Below are 19,542 nucleotides of genomic sequence, written 5' to 3'. Positions count from 1 at the left end.
TCTTTTGCATAAACTGGTTTTTTTATACTTATATTCCTTTAGAGGCCTTAAACTTTGCAACTGATTTAATAGTTTAATTCATTCTCATATCCCAAGCATATTATATGAACTATGTGCATTACTTCTTTTGTCTCTTACATATTTTTTGCATTTTGTTTCTTGTGGTCTCCTCATATGATTCTTGAGCAAACTTCAATTATATCAACCAATATTCTTCTGTTTCCTCCACGAGTTATACCCTTGTGTTTCTTCTCACATGCTTCTCTGTCAACCTACCCTATTGTTTTACCACATAAATGTTTGCGACCTACTATGCACATTTACGTTGAGAATGTGAATTCTGAATGCTGAATTATCAATTCCCATCTCTCATATTATCATTTATTTTTTTTTCAGAACAAACTTGACTCAATCTGACCCTAACTTTGTAGGACGATTTAACCTTTTCCTCATCCTATGCTGTAGTAAAATGTTAATAATCATAAGTTAAAACATTAACAACTATATTGCTTAACAATTCAACTTGTGTGAGGCCTAAATTACATTTTCCTGACCGCTTGATTCCTATGTTAGCCCTTACCAACAGGTAATTTCTTTCAATTGTCATAATCTGCATCAGCAACTGGTATGTTTTCATTTTCTTCACAAACTTCAGTAATATTCACAAATTTTCTGGTTCTGTATATTTATGAAATCCTCCTTAGTTCATTTTCTTTGTTCCTGTTCCAACCAGCAAAACAAAATTATCTACGTAAAAAAACCTAATGTTTTAGTATTCTTAGTATTATATATAATGAGTTCCTTTTGCTTTGGATGCAGATTATAATCTTTGGGGACAAGGTTATTCTTGAAGATCCGGTAGAGAGGCATGTCACGGTTTTCGGAATATTGAATTGTTAATGCTGTTATTTGGGGTCTTTTATATTTATTGACGTGTTACAAGGAATTTAATTGGTTCCTTAATATGCTGAGAAATTTGTACAAACTACTACCTAGATCTATTCATCTTGTTGCATATATTTGACATTGTCAAACTTGTCTACATGTGTTTGTTGGTTGGAACAGGAACAAAGTGTAAAAATGACAGATCATAGTTGTATTAAAATCCTGTTTAACAATGCCAAGGGAACCAAAAAAGAAAACAATGTTATCTGTTGCACATTTTGTGTAGCCATGGGTTAAAGTTCCCTTAGTCTCCCGTAGGCGGTGCTGGTCACTGGCTGGTATAGAGGTGCCTTGTGCTGTCATGTGCCATTCATGCGTTAAGGGCTGTCAGGTGAACTAAGTAGGTTGCAAATCAGTTCTTATTCCACTGCAGCAAGGACTGGCATTCTTTGTGCAGACACTTTTAGAAATGGTTAGAACTTCTTCTTTGGGAAGTTCCCTTATTTGGTTTTATTTTCAAGCCATAATAGATAGATCTGTTTTAGGATGTTTTGCACATTTTGTTTTTCTAAAGCTTATATGTATTTTCCTAATGTCAAATTACACCTATGATGATGCCTATTTTGTGCCAGCCTTTTGAATGCACTGGTATCTAGTTATTTTTTACTGATACTTTCTTTTTGGTTGCCCTTAAACATATCTTTCTTGACTAACCATGAGTTATCACATTTGTTAACATTTCAGCTGGCCAATTTGTGATTGCTTGATTGCCTTTTATTCATCTGGTTATCCACTTCAAAAAGCTGAGATGTATGCGGTTTTGCGGAAGTGAGATTCTTTCTCTTTTATATTCATGGATGCTATTTAGCTGATGTAAAGCAGAAAAGCTAACGTGTATGATCTTCCAATGCATCAGAATCCTGTTGGTGCGACTTTAATATGTGCTCATCTTTTCTGTAATCATTTTCTATTTTACCTGCTATTATTGAACATCATCATTTTCTGACAATAGTTCTTGTTCATAAACTGTATTTTCTACAGATTTTGTTGAAGTAAAAGAATCTTGTTAGTTTGTTGTTTGTCAAAAGCTAGAATTTAACAATGTATTTGGAATAGGATCTAATAAGAATCACTAAAGCTTGAGAACATAAGACGATGGAATTTTAAACAACTAAGCTGCTAACTGTCACAGGATATCTAATTTATCATACCATATATACAACAACCTAAACTAATGATTCATCTTAGCAGTCATATATACTTGTATTGATCTTTGCTGGTTTTTTAGTGCTGTCTTCCTTCTTGCTTTACTACATAATTAGGGTTTTTTTTATCATAGATAATTATGATTTTATGTTGTAGATGCTTATTTAGGATTCATCATCCATCATTTTTGGATAATCTTTACATCTAGGTGGAGATGATTTTTCTCATTATTGAGATTACTTTATGTAATTTAGAGCATTTTGCTATTGATAAGATAAATGATTTGGGTCAAGGAACCAATTTTGGGCACCAGACCTATACCGGTCTGGCAATGATAATTGGTTTCGATCAAGGAATTCAATTTTGGTAGCCTAACCCATGCCATTCCATGGTTGGACGAGTGTCTGGTTTGATTCGACATATATTAGCATACAATCAAGGATTGAAATACCGTACCGTACCGATGTTTCAAGCTTGGCTCGGTATAGTACGATACCGTGTATCGAGCAGCACGCCAGGGCGTACCGAGCTGTACACCTAATTTAGGTGTAAAATCCTTCGAAAATACCTAAAAATAAAAAGGTTAGGATAGGATTTTTAAGTTAGAAATAAATATAGTAATTGTATAAGTTTAGCAAAATCAATGTAAATTAGGTAAGAATAGTATCACATATCTTTTTTGGGCTTTGAGGAATAGTCTTGTGCAAGGTTCGTATTTCAGTCCGTTATGAATTGTCCTTCTGTAAATATTAAAATATTTATAGAAAAATCATTTGAATTGTTAGACTATTTTATTACAATGTAAACTCTAAAATTCAAATGAATTAAATAATCACATATATAGATATACCTTATTGTTGATTCTACCACCAAAACGAACCATCGGCCTTCACTGGTGGTGGATCAGGATCCTTGATCCTATACATCTGCATATCAATATGATATGTTTGTTAGACCAAATCATGAAATTGATCCTACGACATAGTGTATTGATACATCGTATGCCATTCATTATAAATCACATTTGTCCGAGGCAGCTCTTGAGACATGTATTAGTGAATGTCAGAGCTTCTACTTTCATTACTGATCGGCTGCTCTGTATCATACTGTTGCTCAGAGAAGGATGACCAATTATCACCGTACTCTTGTTGTCCGTATGATTCTCCATAATACGACGACTGTGAATTCGATGAGCTTCTTTCTGTGTCTACATCATGTTGGCTATATCGCATATGCTTAAATTGATCCATTGCCTTCCCAAATTAGCCTTAATTCAATACATAAATCGTTGTTTTGTAGAGTTTAAGAGAGCACAAATGTGAGAAAAAAAGAGTTTGAGATAGTTTAAGAGAGTATGAGAATGAAATGAAGTGAAATAGGGGAAAAGAAGAGTTTAAAAACCAATGGGAAAGGGCTCCAATAGTCAATTTGACCGTTGGATCACTATTACCGAGCAGTAACAGTCGATTCGAGCGTTATCGAGATGTGTCGGGCGGTAATGGTCGAAATTTCGATCGTTACCACCCGATATAACCCCGTATCGTCCGATACAGGGCGCTTTTAAGCGTACGCTGTCGGACCGGTATGTACCGCCCGTACCGGGTGGTATCAGTCAAAACTGTATACCTTGCATACAATACTTTCGTATATACGACATACTAATTTGTGGAGGGAGGGAGAGGTGGGAGGAAGAAGAGGGGAGGAAAGAGGAAGCAGAGGGAGAGAAAGTTGTGTATTGAAGATGAGGGCGGCAACTGGTTGATGTGTGGGCAGTGGAGAGGAGACAATTGTGATGGGTTGTAACTCATGAGCCTTAGTGTTGCAACATTTAAAAAGAACAAGAAAGAAAACCTAAGTTAATAAACCAGACCGGACTGCTCGAATTTAAGTGATCTGCATCTCGGTGACTGATTGATAAATACCATCCGAAGCATGCCGACCCAGGCGAGATTAGAAACCCTTATTTGAATTAGTTTCTTTTCTTGACAATATCTTCATTCAAACATATTTTTAATTATCTTCTGCATTAGCTTAGCTTCTTTCTCGTTTTCTTAGATGGTCTTGGTAGGTGGAATAGAGTTCATAAGGCTATCATGTGGCAACTTATTAAATTTACAAAGAATCTAAAATATTAAAATTAATTCCAAAGATAAATCAAACAAAAAACCTCCTTCTTCAATAGTGGATTCTTATTTTGTTCTTCCTAAGAGTATGAAGTCTAAAATCTATATTTGTTTGGAAGAAAGCAAAATGTGAATCCTAACTTGTGTTGAGGCATGGTATGGAATTTTACTAGAACTTAAAATGTGGCGTTGTACATCGTTATATTATTAGTTTAAAAGAAGATTGGCAGTTAAAAAAAGTGGCATTTCTGGCAGTGATTTGAGTCATTCCAGAGTGGCTATGATTGGTGGCACATGGAAGATACATGCTTAATGGATTACCTTAGTAATCTATCCATAAAATATCGGAATCCTTCGCTTTAGAAGACTTCATGGATGGACAATCTTACATGTCACGTCTGGTTGCACCGTTGCACTGCATCTACATCACCTTGAAGCCTAAAAAAGAATATTAGCTTGGGATATTATATTGTCTTGAAGCAATCCATCGAATCACATTTGATTGTAATGGTAAATGGATGAGGATTCGCACACTATCTTGGATGTTGCAGGTGAAAAGATTGGTCCAATAACATATTATTGTATATAGGTATACTTCAGGAAATATTTGGAGTTAAACATGATGACCAGAAAAATCTATATTGCTTGCTTAAATGAATTAAACTGTGGTGGGGAAATTAAACCAGATATAAACTTTGTTACATAAGAGGAAAAACGTGGATATTCAAGGACCAGAAGTAAGATGATTGTCAAATTTTAGCATCTAAGCCGATGATATGTGCAACGTGTTCGTTGAATTTCATCTTTATTTTTGTAATTTCTTTTGATGTTTGGTCCACAGATAACAGCTGATTCTTTTAGTATGTGAAACTTAAATGATCGTTATATGCAACCCATATATTGCTAAATACCAAGTTATGATCAAGTAAAATTTGAGAGCTTTTATTTTTGAAGTACTAGAATTAGAGAGTATATTATGTGACCAGTTGTCTCTAACCACTTACTGCATATTTTATTCGACTACCACTGGGACCACCGACCATCTCATGCAATTCTACAAGTTTGCCTATGCGATCTGAGTCTTTGTCTAATCTATATGGGTATTATTATCTACTTAGGCCTCTTTCATTCGGTAGTAATAGAATTATCACATCACTTTTTATCTTTATGTTATTGTATGCTGTTGCTTAATGCTGGACATCTGTTGATACATTGCGAAGAAAAAATAAAAGAAATTTCCAGCTCATAGGACTTAATTTTTATTTAAGGCATGTTTAGGCCTCTTTCATTAGGTAGTAATAGAATTATCACATCACTTTTTATCTTTTTTCTAATGTATGCCATCTGTTGATACATTGCGAAGAAAAAACAAAAAAAATTTCCAGCCCATAGGACTTATTTTTGATTTAAGGCATGTCTTGGTTGATTAAATCCAACATATTGGGAAGAGAAAAAAGTGTATGCTGTTGCTTAATGTTTGACATCTCTTGATAAATTGGGAGGAAAAAAAGCAAAGGAAATTTCCAGCCTATAGGACTCATTAAATTCAACATATTGGGAAGAGAAAAATCATACTGCTAGTTGAAGTTTCACTAGTAGAGGAAACAGATACATAAATGTTTGATGGGGGTGTCCATTCTCACTCTAAACAAAAGAGTGGGTGTGGTGAGTAGGGGATGCATAGCAAGTTTGTATCGTGATTGTTAAATGTCACTTCTCTCTAAAAGTGATCAGTAAAGATAGTCAATATTTATTCAAGAAGTTTCTTTTTTAAGTCTTATTTTCACTCATTAGATATCGACCTAAGTAGATGTTCAAGATCCTGACTCATAGTAATCTTTGTTGTTTTTAGGCCATTTTTAGTCAATGAGTTGGAGCCGCAGCATCTTCTTCATGACAGGAGGAAGGTTTATGAGGTTGGACGTTCAAACTGGTTCCTGTTTCAAATTTGCTTTTGCAAAACTCTCTAATTTGATGCTATATCAATCAGACTAAGTAGATAGTGCTGATTTGCTATATGTGCTCTGTGTGACAACTGCTTCATATTTGTGCTAATTATCAATTAGACTAAGTAAATAGTTAACTGCTGTTTGCTTTAGAATGATTGTGGTGCATTCTCAGAAACAGTTTCCTTATTAGTTATTACATTCTCATTTTCTGGTGATTTTACTATCTTTTTCTGGAATTTTCAATGGAAGTTTTCAAATGTTATAGTGAATCAAATTTCGAACAGTTAATGGAATGTATTTTATGACTCATAATATGAGAACATGAATTGATTTGACATATTGTCGGTTGTTTATAATTAACTATACCAGATTAGAAGTCATTTTAATTGTTATCTAGAGTTGGTATAGTGGTATTGTTTGAATGGGAAAAACTATTAAAATTTGGATCTTGGACATTGTTGTCATTGATTTTTTCCTATTCTTTTTATGGTTTTGGTGACCTATCTTTCTTGTTGGTGTTGCTTAATTTTGGAACTAATCATTGTTGGTCATTATTTGTGAAGAGAAAACTACACAAGTATGTTGTTGAACTTGATGAAATGGAAGAAATGTTTGGGGAGGTTTGATGCATGGTTTTAAATCTCAACTGCATCGATCGATATGGACTGGTGTTTACTTAAGTATGTTGGTCAATATTGTTTATTTTTATTTTTTATTATTTTATTTAATGATAGTGGGTGTTGTAGGTTGGTATACCGGTAGTGTATTGGTTCAGTAGGTTAAATCTTTATGAGATAAGTTGGTTGGTTATGCTGTTATGGTAGAAAAAGGTAGAGTTTTTTTTTTTTCAGCTTGAAATTAAAATATGTAAGGATATATTGAGGATATAATTTCTTAATAATGCATTATTTGTGTTGGACTTGTCAATATGCTGATTGTAACGCATATTGGTAGTTGCCATGTACTATTTGGTTTTATATTTTTTTCTAGCACAAAACAAAGTAGAAAAAATAGTGAAAAAGGAAGTAGAAACTGTAGGGGTGAGAAATGGAGGCATAAAGAGTTCCTGCTTTTAGCCATGTCTTCTACCTTTCCTCTTCTCGTTTAATCAAGGTCCAAAACATTATGATTTGATAAGGATTAATCATGTGGAAAAAATAGGACCAGATCATACTTTAAGAAACCATTATGGAAAGAAAAGTTAAGAAAGGGAAACAAATAACAGACAAGACTTTTAGAAAAACAGGGTCCCTTACCATACTAATCAAGGTATCATATTACTAATTTTTCCATTGGATCTGTCATAAAAAATTTACCAATTATCTAATTTTTCTTCTTCATTTCAATACAAAAGATTTATGATTGAAATAATTGTTTGGGATGCTCGACATACTCAAATAATTTTTCACTTTTAAATCTATACCTTATATTTTAATGTTTGACTTGTATTATTTGAAACTATCTGTTTATATTTTTCAATTGCTATTTTAATGATGCTAGCTATAATTTATAAACTGTGTTTTTTATGTATATTGGTATTTTATTTTTTAATTTCATTAGAATTAGCTTTTTTTGGATTATTTTTTGATGAATAATTCTTCTCTATATCTACTGTATTATTTTGCACATTTTATTATATTGCTCACATGACATCTTTATTAAGTTCTGTTTACAAATTATTATCTATTACATATATGAACCTTTTGATTTTCTATTTTCTTTTTTTACTTATCCTTCATTACTATTTTCTTTTCCTTGATGGTGTGATTGCTGTACATGATTTTTGACCTCACTTTCATGATATATTGTTATTTTTATTTTTTATGTAAATTTTTTTATTGTATTGATTATTGTCATTTTTTTCGTGATACTCATTATTTTGTTCTATGTGCACGGTAGGATCCAATTAAAAAAAAAGATGAGTTTTAGAAAATCTAGGTTCCCTCACCATATTAATTAAGATCGTATGTTTCTAATTTTAACATTGGTTATATTATAATTTTAAAGACTTATGGTTTATCTGATTTATCTCCAAATTTTAATATATAAGATTAATGATTTGAAATAATGGTTTAGGATGATAGACACACTTTACTTGAATTTTATCTCTTCAAACTAAAAAATGTCTGTTTTAAGTTTTAAAATATAATATTTCACTTTTAAATGTATAAATAATATTTTTAACTTTTGACTTGTTATATTAAAGCTAACTAATTGCTGTTATGATGATATGATTAGATGTGCTTTATATAATATCATATATATATGTATATATATTTATAAAGCTATTTCTTGCTTTTATTAGAATAATAATTTTCTCTTTTCTAGTCAAAAGATGCTTGTTTTGAAATTTATAATTTGTTTTTTATATGAAATATATAACTAGTATTTTTAACTTTTGACTTGTAATATTTGAAGGTAACCATTTGTATTTTTTAGTGCTGATTTTGATGATATGCTTAGATGTGCTTTATAAAATGTTATTTCTTGATTTTATTAGAATTATAAGATTTTGGATTATTTTTGTCATATTATTCTAATAAATTCATTTCGCTGTTGTTATTAGTTATTATTAATTGTTTGTTGTACTCATTATTTTGCTGATATGATTAGACCAGTATTTTTTTTTTATTATTAAAATAATATTTCTTTGATTGTCTTCTTGTATCTTTATCCTTTATATATGCTATATTCTTTTAGATATTTTATTATCTATATATTTATATCGTTAATAAGTTTTATTTGTACATTATTATTTATCACATATATGGATTTTTTAATTTTCTAATCATTTTTACTTCTTCATTACTATTGTTCTCTTATAATTATTGTTCAAAAATGACCTTATATTCAGGGTTGTACATTATGCTATTTATTTATTTATTTTTATGTTATTTATTTTCCATTGAGATTTTTATTAAGTTATACTTGCACATTATTATTTATGTCATTTATTAATATTTTGATTTTCTATTTTTTTACTTCTCCTTGGTTACTATTTTCTTTTATTATAATTACCGGACAAAAAACTTGATCTCATATTCATGATTTTACATTATGCTATTATATATTCATTTTTTATGTTTGTTATGTTTCTTTGTTGTTATTGTTTATTGTGATTTTTTACAACACTTGTTATTGTTATGTTTGCTATATTATTTTACATATTTTATTATTTTAATATATACATAATATCTTTATTATTAGGTTTTGATTTTTCATTATTATATATCGCATATATGAATTTTTTGATTTTTATATTTGTTTACTTCATCATTATTTTCTTTTTGTTATTGCTGCACAAGATTTTGACCTTATATTCTTGAGTTTACATTATACTACTATTTATTTATTTCTATTAAATTATGTATGGTTGTTATTATTTGTCATTGTTGACTTTTGTATTACCAATTATTTTTTTGTGCAAATTCATGAGGATCCATTTCCAAGAAGAATGAGTTTTAGAAAATATATGTTCGTTCACCATTTTAATTAGGACCGTGTTACTAATTTTTTCGCTAAACCTATTATAATTTTTTTTAAAGATTTTGTCAATTATCTATTTTTCTTGTTAATTTCAATATATAATACTTATGATTTGAAACAATGGTTTACGATGTTAGGCATACGTATCTTGAACTTTTTTTGACTCCAATATATTTATTTTAAGATTTAAAATTTATGTATTTTCACTTTTAAGTGTATAACTAATGTAACTTTTGACTTGTAATATTTAAACTAATAATTTGTATTATGTAATTGATATTTTGATGATATGATTAGATGTGCTTTATAAAATGTTATATATATAAATTTATTTCTTGAATTTCTTTGAATTAATATTTTTTTTGGGATTATTTTTGTTGTATTATTCTACATTATATTTCTGATATTGTTTTTCGTATTCCCTTATACATCCACATGATATCTTTATTAAGTTTTGTTTATCCATTATTATCTGTCATATGGATGATTACTATATAAAATTATTGGATGGTGTGATTACTCTACAAAATTCTTTAGTTCTGAATATGGTTTAACTATAATATACTTTGATCTATTCTTGGTGTTGCTGGTCATGAAAACATTGCTATTTTTGGATCGATGCGATTTAATGGTTCCATAAGTTAGTGGTTATATTTTTTAGTGCTTATTCATATGGATGCTCTAGGATATCAATAGTTAAACTTCATTATTAAGAAGATTAGCTGTTTTTTATAATCCTGAAGCCTTTTCTTATACATAATTTATTGTTTAAGCGTCTTGAAATGTTTGGAGTCCCAATTCCAAGTTATGCTCTGGTGAATAGAGAATATCCATATCAAGAGCTAGATTATTTCGTCGAGCAAGAAGATTTTGTCGAGGTTCATGGGAAGCGCTTTTGGAAGCCTTTTGTTGAGAAACCTATTGATGGTAAGCATGTTGCATATTTAGCTTATTAAAATTTGGTAATTTCACAAAACCTATTGATGGTGAGCATGTTGTTTTTTTAGCTTATGAAAGTTGGTAATGCTGTAGAACTGATTGCTTTGACTAATGAAGCGCTAGGCGCTCGCCCAAACACTCGCTCGAGTGAAGCGAGGCGCTAAAATATAAAAATATATAATATAATTAATAAATATAATTATTTAAATAAAAAATAGGCTATTAGATTAAGAAAATCGGGTATAAAATCACAATGTCACATTAATAAAAAGTCTCAAAAATCAAAACAATAAAATTTTATTTTAAATTTATTAAGTTGCTCTGTATACTTGCTATTTATTCGGAAATCTAACAATAATTTTAAATAAATAAAAATTAAAAGTATTAAAATCAAAATAATATATTATTAATCTAATAAATAAAATTACTATTATTAGTATACAGTTTGCAGTATACTATTAATATACTGTTAACAATATAGTGAGAAGAGTGTGAGAAGACCGAGGCTGTTGAGGCAATGATAGCGGTAGCAGGCGACAGCGATAGTTGGAGCGGCGATCGACAGCGGGAGTGGGAGGGGGAGCTACGAGCGGCGATAGTAGCGGCGAGCGACGACAATAGCGACGAGCAGCGATTGTGGTAGCGGTGAGCAGCGATTGTGGCAGCGGCGAGTAGCGACAGTAGCGGTGAGTAGCGACAATGGAGAAGAAATCTCGGCGGCAAAATCGTGAGTGTTAGGGTTGGGGAAGTCGGGAAAATCGCGAGAGGAAGCCTGATATCGGTGATTTAGTTGGTTCGATTGAACCAACTAAAGCACCGGAGACCAACCAGACCTAAAAATCTGGTTCGGTCGCTTGGTTTAACCTAGGCGCTCGCCTGAAGCGCCCAGCGCCTGGGCTCGGGCGAGCACTCAGGCGGTGCCTCTTTGAAGCGTGTCGCCTGGAAATGAAGCGAGGCACTCGGGTTAGGTGAGCGCCCTTGCGCCTATTGTAATCACTGGTGCTTGCATCTGTCCAAGTCAATATTTTTCTCAAGGTTTGCAATTTCATATTGGTTCCCTTACTAGTCAATGGTACTGTTTTGCTAGGGCCGGGAGGAGGAAGTAGGAAGGGGAAGAAGGGAGGAGGAAGGAAGAAGGGAGACGAAGGAAGCAGAAAAGGAGAAACAAAATATCGTAGATGAGGCAACGGTGGATGGTAGGAGGCGAGCAGTAGGAGGTGGGTTGCAGGTGGCGGGTAGTGGGTGATGACCACACGATAGCATGGAGAGGGACAGTGAGAACTCGATGTTTAGGGCTTGCAACTCCTTGAGAGCCCTAAAAGGGGCTTGTTGGGTCCTTTTCTAGTTTGGTTCAGTTCTTTTAAAAGAAAGAAACCCAAGACCTCACATTAAAAATGAAAGGGACCGATATCTTGGAATAGGGGCAGACCACATCTCAGTTTGGGGATTGGTAGATACCGATCAACACGAACTGAGTGCAAAATTAAATTTCTTGATTTTATTTTAGCCTTTTCATTACATTGAATTGGCTCACCCTTCCTAATTTTTCAGTTGGTATAAACCTAATCGAGCGAACTTGAATTACTTGTTTTTACTCCTACATTTTTTATTACATTGAATTGGTTCATCTTTCGACACTACACTTGACGTCTTATTTATGATTTGTGAATCATTAGGAGCAATCTTTAGTGTACTCAGCTTGAACCTTAAAAATGGGTGGCTTAGCGAACAAGTCTCCCCGTCAAAATGAGTCTTGGGATGGCTAATGTGCACAGCCATTTTCCTGCAGGTTGAGAATAGGTTTCTATGACTTATTATGGATACTCAGTTCACAATGGATCAACCTTCACATTATACCAATGCTTGGCTTCCATTGTACCTCTAATTATGATACAAACTATTCCTAATTATTTTTTGGTCACACCACAACTTCCTCTCATATTTCATCAAGTAAAATCTATACTTTCTACATGTTTCTAATAGTTAAAACTTGTATGTGAAACATGGGTAGTTTTTATTGCCAAACAATTTTGCTATTGAAAAACACAACTAATGCAGTTGTGTTAATTGACATGTGTTGGCACTTTCCAAATGTGTTATGCCGAAAGGGTATGAGCATACACTGTGCTAGGCTATGATGTATGTGTCAGCTTGACTAAGTTTTGGCTCATATTGGTCAACGCAAGTGCATGTCATCATATTGCAACTCAATATTTCGTTGTTGTAGCAAGGAAGCATCTCTCTTATTATTTTACAAATGACAATCCTTTCAAATAGTATCCTCCAGTTCTAGTTGTGTTGGTCGCATCCCATGTTTGTTTTTATGTTCCCTTCAAGACCTTTGCTTTTGGTACATCTTAGTGTTGAATCTCGTATTTTGATGATGAAACCACTTGATATATGTATATGATTTAATCTGCGTTTTGAGTGACGCAGGATGCTTCGATCAGGATGAGACAATTAAAAGTAGGAAAAATCATGTTGTGACGGAGGAACATGTCAAAAGATTGGACGTCGGGCTGGTGGATCGGTCGACGTATCGAAAGAAGGTTTCGGGTCGTGGACTCGGGTATCGGGCCAAGAAGAGCGAGTATTGTGCCAAGGATATCGGAGTTGCGGAGTCAACTGGCCGATTGGGCAATAGGCCGCAGGAGAGGACGATGCGCCGAAGAATCGGACGAAGCGTTAAGGGACCAATGACATGCCGGACAACTTGGTTAATTGCTTAGGATTAATTGTCTCGATCGAAGTTTTGTTTTACATGTGCAGGATTAACTACGATGGAAGTAAGACATGCAACAGGAGTTGCATCGGAGTCAAGACTATGATCACGTTGGGAGTTCGAGAGTTCGACGGAAGTCCGGACGGTCGTCGGAGGTTTTGCGGGAACAAATCCGAGAAGTCCAGGAGCTTGCCAAAAGAAGCTCGTCGGAACTCGCCAAGTGGATCGTCGCAAGTCCAGGAGTTTGCCGGAAGTCCGCAGGAGCATCACCGAGGGTTTATCGGATGATCGACGGAAGTTTGCCGGAAGCTCGCCGGAAGAAGCGATTGACGCATCGGAGCAAGTTGTAGTAAATGTCTTAAGAAAAATCGTAGTTAGCACGATTATTAAGTTAGAAATGGGAGGTGATCCCATTAACTTAATCTTGGGGCAATTAGGCCCTTGACAGACCCAAATTGGGTCGAATGGATCAACCCATTCGGACTAGAATTCCTGTTAGGCGCTGGCACCGCCAGGGTCGGCGGTGGCACTGCCCGGGAGAGGGTCTCCCAGGAAAGCTGGGTGGTGCAACCGCCCCAGTCAGGCGGTGGCATCGCCAGGGCTCAGTCTCCGAGCGAGATTGGGCGGTACAACCGCCCTTGTCAGGCGGTGGCACCGCCCAAAAGCTCAGTCTCCGAGCTGCCACGCGGTTGTACCGCCCCAGTCAGGAGGTGGTACCGCCAGGACCCCGGAAATCCGGGAAAAGACATTTTTGAGCTTCAAATTCAAACTAGTTTGGGGCCTATATATACCCCACCTTTTCCTGCATGAAAGAGCATCGAAAATCCAATCTTACTCTGTGATTTTTAGAGCTCAAAAGTGTTATAAAGGCTAGAAGATCTCCTCCCTCTTTTTCCAAGTTTTGATCTTTCAAGAGAGGAGAGAAAAGTTTGTAGGGGTTGTCTCCTAAGCCCGTCAAAAGGAGTGAAATTGTAAAAGGGTGGTTGGCCTTCGCCTATTGAAGGAAGGCTTCTAGTGGATGTCGGTGACCTCGTTGGTGGAGGAAGCCAAAAGTGGATGTAGGTCAAGATTGATCGAACCATTCTAAATCTCGGTTTGCATATACTTTGAGCATCTTATCTTTACTGCAAACCTCCTCAATAGCTTACTGTCTTCTGTTCATTTACGAACGTGTTTCATAGTTAAGTATTTTCCGAATCGGTGTTAAGACGGAAATCGGTTTTATCGTACGAACATCATATTTCAGTTTGCGCTTATATTCTGATTTCTATCTTAACTGCAAACTACGTTCCTTACTTTACTTCAAATACGTTTCCGTAAGCTTTCAAAGTCATCATCTGCACGAAACGACTTTTACATCGGAATCGAATTTCAACGTACTGTCACGGACAAACTTTGAAACAGGATGTTTGATGTAATGCTTATATCTGTCCGTGTTTGTTGGCATGTTCATGCCTTGTACAGCGTGTAGAGGGGCAGTCGAAGGCTTATAAGTCCCATTTTAGTTGGGTTGGTGGCCTCTTTAGGCTTGTAAATAAAGGTTGTGTCATGTGGACACGTACGAGAGCTTTTCGGTCTGTAATGGACCATTTTACCCTTTGTTGTGCCACTGTTCAGAGCTTGTAAAGTCTGTTTGTAATTTGCATTGTCTATGAAGTATTTTTCGGACATGTTTGCTTGTGGATCCCGATTGAGGCGTTCTCTTTAACCCGTTCTCTCTTTTGTTGGTCCTAAGGGACAATGGGAGGCTTCGGGGAGGCTGACCTTTGCGGACGGACGCGCGAGGGTGCCGCATGACTTAGGCAAAACCAGCTAAGTCCGTGTCATATGGTATCAGAGCCGGGACAAGCACTCATAGAAACACTTGACATGCAAACGTGGGGGACCTAGCGGGGCTGCGTTGAGGGCAGTCAACACACGCGCGACCGTTTGAGGGAAAACGGGCATGGAGATGTAGGGAAAAGAGTCACTCAGAGGAGCGGGCATCTGAGATTGACATTCAGAGGAATGGCCAACCCTTCGTGCAAGAGGCACCACGAGAACAGGCAAGCTTGGAAGAATTTGGAGCGCACAAAGGTTGGGATGGCTGAGTTTGAGCTACGGCTCAACGTTGACAACTATACTTGATGGTGCTCTAGGCAAACGAGGCGCTTGGCAAGAATGAGACCATGCAAGGTGGAATGAGTTGCTCAACGACCAAAAGAGTTATGCAAAGCTCACAGAGGGGAGGGGAATTGCTAACTCGAAGAATTTGGTACTCATGCATGGGCTTGTACGCGGACGATGGAATGTTCGTGGCCATCCCAAGACGACCGAAACTCGGCGCCATGGAGCATTGAAACTTTCTCTTCGGCATGTGAAGGATACGTCCGTCGGAGGCGGAAGTGTGCAACGAGTTCAGCATGTTGCTAGGCCTTGAGGGGTGCAGCGGGGGCTGTATTAACATGAAGTCGCAATCTATCAAGTGCATTTGCAGGAGGCAGAACAGTGCACAGTTTGTTCAGCAGTTCGGAGTAGTCCAAGGGGATGGTGGTCTCCAAAATGAAGAGAGATGTTGCTCCAACGGGACAGTTATCCAGGAGGGATAAGTCTCGGCTCTCCAGAGGGAGAATCATGTGACATGGACCTCACATGTTGAGGAGTACCTCAAAAAACAACAACTCCACGAAGCTCGATGGACTGAGCAAGCGGCGAGGAGTTGTCGCATGATCTCGCTTGAGAGAATGCATTGGTGGATGCATTGTGAGATCAAGTGGGGGAGCGACCTAAAGCAACTTATGAAGGTACACTTGGAGTCGATGTGGAGATCGGACTCAAGGGAGGGCTGACCCGTGAAATGGTGGGTGCGAGAGCCACCATCGACTCAATGCAAAAACGAGGAGCGGAGCAACTTGGGTGTAACTTGGCGAAGTACCCAAGCCGCATGAAGGGAGCCAGCATAGAAGTTGGAACATGGAGCAGAGGCACAGTGATTTTCTTAGACAGAGGTCAAGGACATGAACCCTTGCAGAGGCAAGAGTAGGATCATGTTGTTCCATGGGTCCATTCTGACGGAGCGGACTCATCTTGCATGGTGCCAAAGACGAAGGGAGCTTCGGGGCACATGCACCTTATCTCGGAGAAGCATTTGATGGAGGAACTAAGGCGACTCAATTTGCGGAGGCGAAGTTGGGTTCAGAAGGCCTTAGCACGGGGCAAGAGGACGCAGAGGCGGATACTCTTGAAGAATATGCCACAGTGTTGCCATTCGAGTTGCTATGAAGGAAGCGGTGCGCAGCGAAGATTGTGCTGGTAGGGGCAGAGGCCCAGGATCCAAACAATGGTGCACAAATTATAGTGAAGTTGGTGGACTTCGGGAGTTACTAGGCGACGGACTGTCCTAGAGCGGTGCTTCATCTAGGAGTGACCCAAGAGTGGGTGGATGAAGGTCGATTGCCAAAGGAGCGAACAAAATCGAAGGTGGAGGAGACCCTGCAATGTATTGGCAGAGGCCACACATGGAGGGTTCACAATTCGAGTTTATTCCACAAGGATCAGAATGCAATGGAGATGCCACCAGGAGGCGACATGGTGCAGCGAATCGTGGTGGAACAGTTCGTGGCAATGCGATACACACGACTGAGTCCCGTAAGGGATGAGATCATATGGAGGTATGATCGGGAGCTTCTGGGAGCTCCACTTCGGTGAACAACATGACGGCAAGAAGGGCTATGGATTCAAGGAGTGAAGGCCATGGTACTGCAGAGGCGGGTCTTCTATGCGTGCATCGAATTTTGCTTCGGATGAAAGCCTTAGTCATCAGCATATGGGGGCTGGGTTCCACCAAGGGAAAAGTTCGAATGCAAGTACCAGTGATTTCCATGGGAGGAACTTGATCATGCAGAGGTATGATCGAAGCAACTGGAGAGTTGGACTGCTCCAGATCTCATATTCGCTTAAGGGAGCCCGACAAGTCAGGGGACAAGGTCGAGTAAGCGAACGTTGCTACCAAGGAAGCTAAGGAGAACAGAATCGGTGCAAACCCTACAATGTGATGGCAGAGGCCATGCATGAGAGTTGCAGTCTGTCTTTCCATCGACCAAACAGACTGCTTGGAGAACACAGAGGTGTTGAAGCAGGAGGTCGAAAGGGGTGAGGAAGCAACGACGAGTCCAGAGGGACTTAGCTACCCAAAATCAAGCATCAGTCAGAATGGAGGTGGACTCAGAGGAGTGCCACGGAGACATATCTACTAATCGTGAAGAAAAGGGATACAGATGCGAGCAGATGGATAGTAGGGTCATAGGCATAGCAGCGCCATGGTACCGCAGAGGCGGGACTTCCGTGAAAGTCATTGATCCCTTGCTCTCACGGAGGGAGAGCGCTTGGTCGTGAAAGGGGTCGAGGAGGTGGAGCATGCAGAGGCAATCTCCAAGTACCGAGACAAGGCTGAAGGGCAGAGGCCAAGAAACTTCGTAAGACCGGTGTCAACAAGTTTCTCATCAAGATAGCCGTAAGTGAAGGACTTCGGGTCATGCAAGAGTGCACGACCAAGGAACGAAGCAGGCAGTACGCGGTGCTATACCTTTGCTACTCAATGGAGTAGGCGGCAGGGTTGATGGAGAAGACGGTACAATCGCAGAGGGGACCTCATCTATCAGAGAATTACTCCAAGTTGGGGTGAAAACTTCCCGCATTCCAGAAGTTCAATGGCATTGAGAAGGTGAATCACAGTAGCTAACTCAACGCAAGGAGTGCAAACACTTCAAGTGCTTCAGAAGTGTGAGCAAAGAGCAGGCGAAGGCCAGTAACCAGCTCGATGCATGAAGTACAACCTCGAGGAGGCGGGCGAAGTCAAGTAACCTTTGCCTTCTCAACTCTTAAGAGAATGGGCGAAACCGAGTACCCCAATTCTCTTATCTATCCAGCAGAGGAGCCCTGCACAAGTTCAAAGACCCTTCGAAGATAATGGAAGACAATAGTTGTCAAATCCTCACCGACGGTGATCAGTGCTACTGAGAGTAGATTGTCCGCTTCATTTCCCAACGAAATGCCAATCGAAAGCGGAAGTGATGCGAACCTACTTGGATGTGACAACTAACCGAAAGAAGAGTCAATGAGCAGATTTTGTGGAGGAAGGACCCAAAACTTCAGAAGTTTGCGAGGCGATGCTCGTTAAAGCTCCAACAAGCATCCACCAAGTTCAAGCAGCATGTGGAAATTTTGAGAGACTGGCGCAGTAAGGATGGTCTTTTCCTTCATTTGGTGGATCCGTAGGAATCAACGAGGATCAATACAACTCAGCCATTAGAAGGCATTATGGTTACCTCTTTAGCATTTATGGTTTTAATCTACACCAACATGTGCTGATAACACATGTTGATGTATTTCATGCTAGAAATGCACTAGTACATATGACCAGCGCCAAGGTTGTCACTATATGGTTGCCAATTTTATCTCATGTTGACCATCATAATTTCATGAAGCTTGGAATTTATTAATACTTTCTCATGCCAATGTGTTATATAGTGCTCTTATTCCTACATAAGAAGTATAGAAATAGGTCACAGATACGATGCGACAACATGCCATTTTAAAAAAAATTAGGACACAGACATAGCGTGGACACATGTATTTTTTAATATATGTAAAATTCAATTAACATGAGTTTTATAGTATTTATACGTAAATTTTATGGACTCAATAATATGGACAAATAAATATCGTCATATAAGTCTAAATAATTAAAATTATCTAAATGCTAGTATTCAAACTAATGTTTGAGCATATTAAATAATATTTAATAACCACTAGGCTTATTCTCATCATCATTATCACCTTGATCCGGTGATTCATTGACATCATCAGTAAAAATGATTTTTTCCAACTTGGTTCATCTAAAGATAAATTTGTAATTTCAAGGTCTCCAACGTCTTCAAATGAATCAAATGTCTCTAATAATATCCTACATCTTAGTCTCTCCTTAGTATTTTGGAGAGAAGAGAAGATAGAGATTACGATGAATGAATACCAAAACTTTTGCATGTTGAGGTGTCATTTTGTTCCTTTTAAGAGAGTGCATGAAAGAATATGTACTCAAGTGTTTTTCGCAATGTGATGTAGTGGAAGACTACATAAGTAACTTCAAAGCTAATGCTTGAAGCATAAGAGCAGATGAACAGTATGCGACCTATAACTTTTAGGATCTATATTATCACGGACAAAGTTCGAAACAGGATGTTTGTTGTAATAC

General features: G+C 37.2%; 1 protein-coding gene across 8 annotated transcripts in view; it reads left to right on the top strand.

Moving 5' to 3' along the window:
* The window catches only part of LOC135584214 (inositol hexakisphosphate and diphosphoinositol-pentakisphosphate kinase VIP2-like), a 98,840-nt gene that overhangs the window by 2,757 nt on the left and 76,541 nt on the right, over positions 1-19,542 (top strand). For 3 of the 8 annotated variants that reach the window (XM_065148672.1, XM_065148671.1, XM_065148673.1), the window contains 4 exons: positions 820-866; positions 1,630-1,713; positions 6,067-6,130; positions 10,423-10,576. In XM_065148672.1, coding sequence (XP_065004744.1) covers positions 820-866; positions 1,630-1,713; positions 6,067-6,130; positions 10,423-10,576 — 349 coding nt within the window. Of the gene's footprint in view, positions 1-819; positions 867-1,226; positions 1,358-1,629; positions 1,714-6,066; positions 6,131-10,422; positions 10,577-19,542 lie in introns of those variants that run through there. The other 5 variants (XM_065148676.1, XM_065148675.1, XM_065148677.1 and 2 more) reach the window with 5 other exon arrangements.

Source organism: Musa acuminata, chromosome BXJ3-4, assembly GCF_036884655.1.
Source record: "Musa acuminata AAA Group cultivar baxijiao chromosome BXJ3-4, Cavendish_Baxijiao_AAA, whole genome shotgun sequence".
Lineage (NCBI taxonomy): Eukaryota > Viridiplantae > Streptophyta > Magnoliopsida > Zingiberales > Musaceae > Musa > Musa acuminata.
The sequence above is the reverse complement of the archived record's forward strand: the minus strand, read 5'-3'. Positions and strand labels throughout refer to the sequence as shown.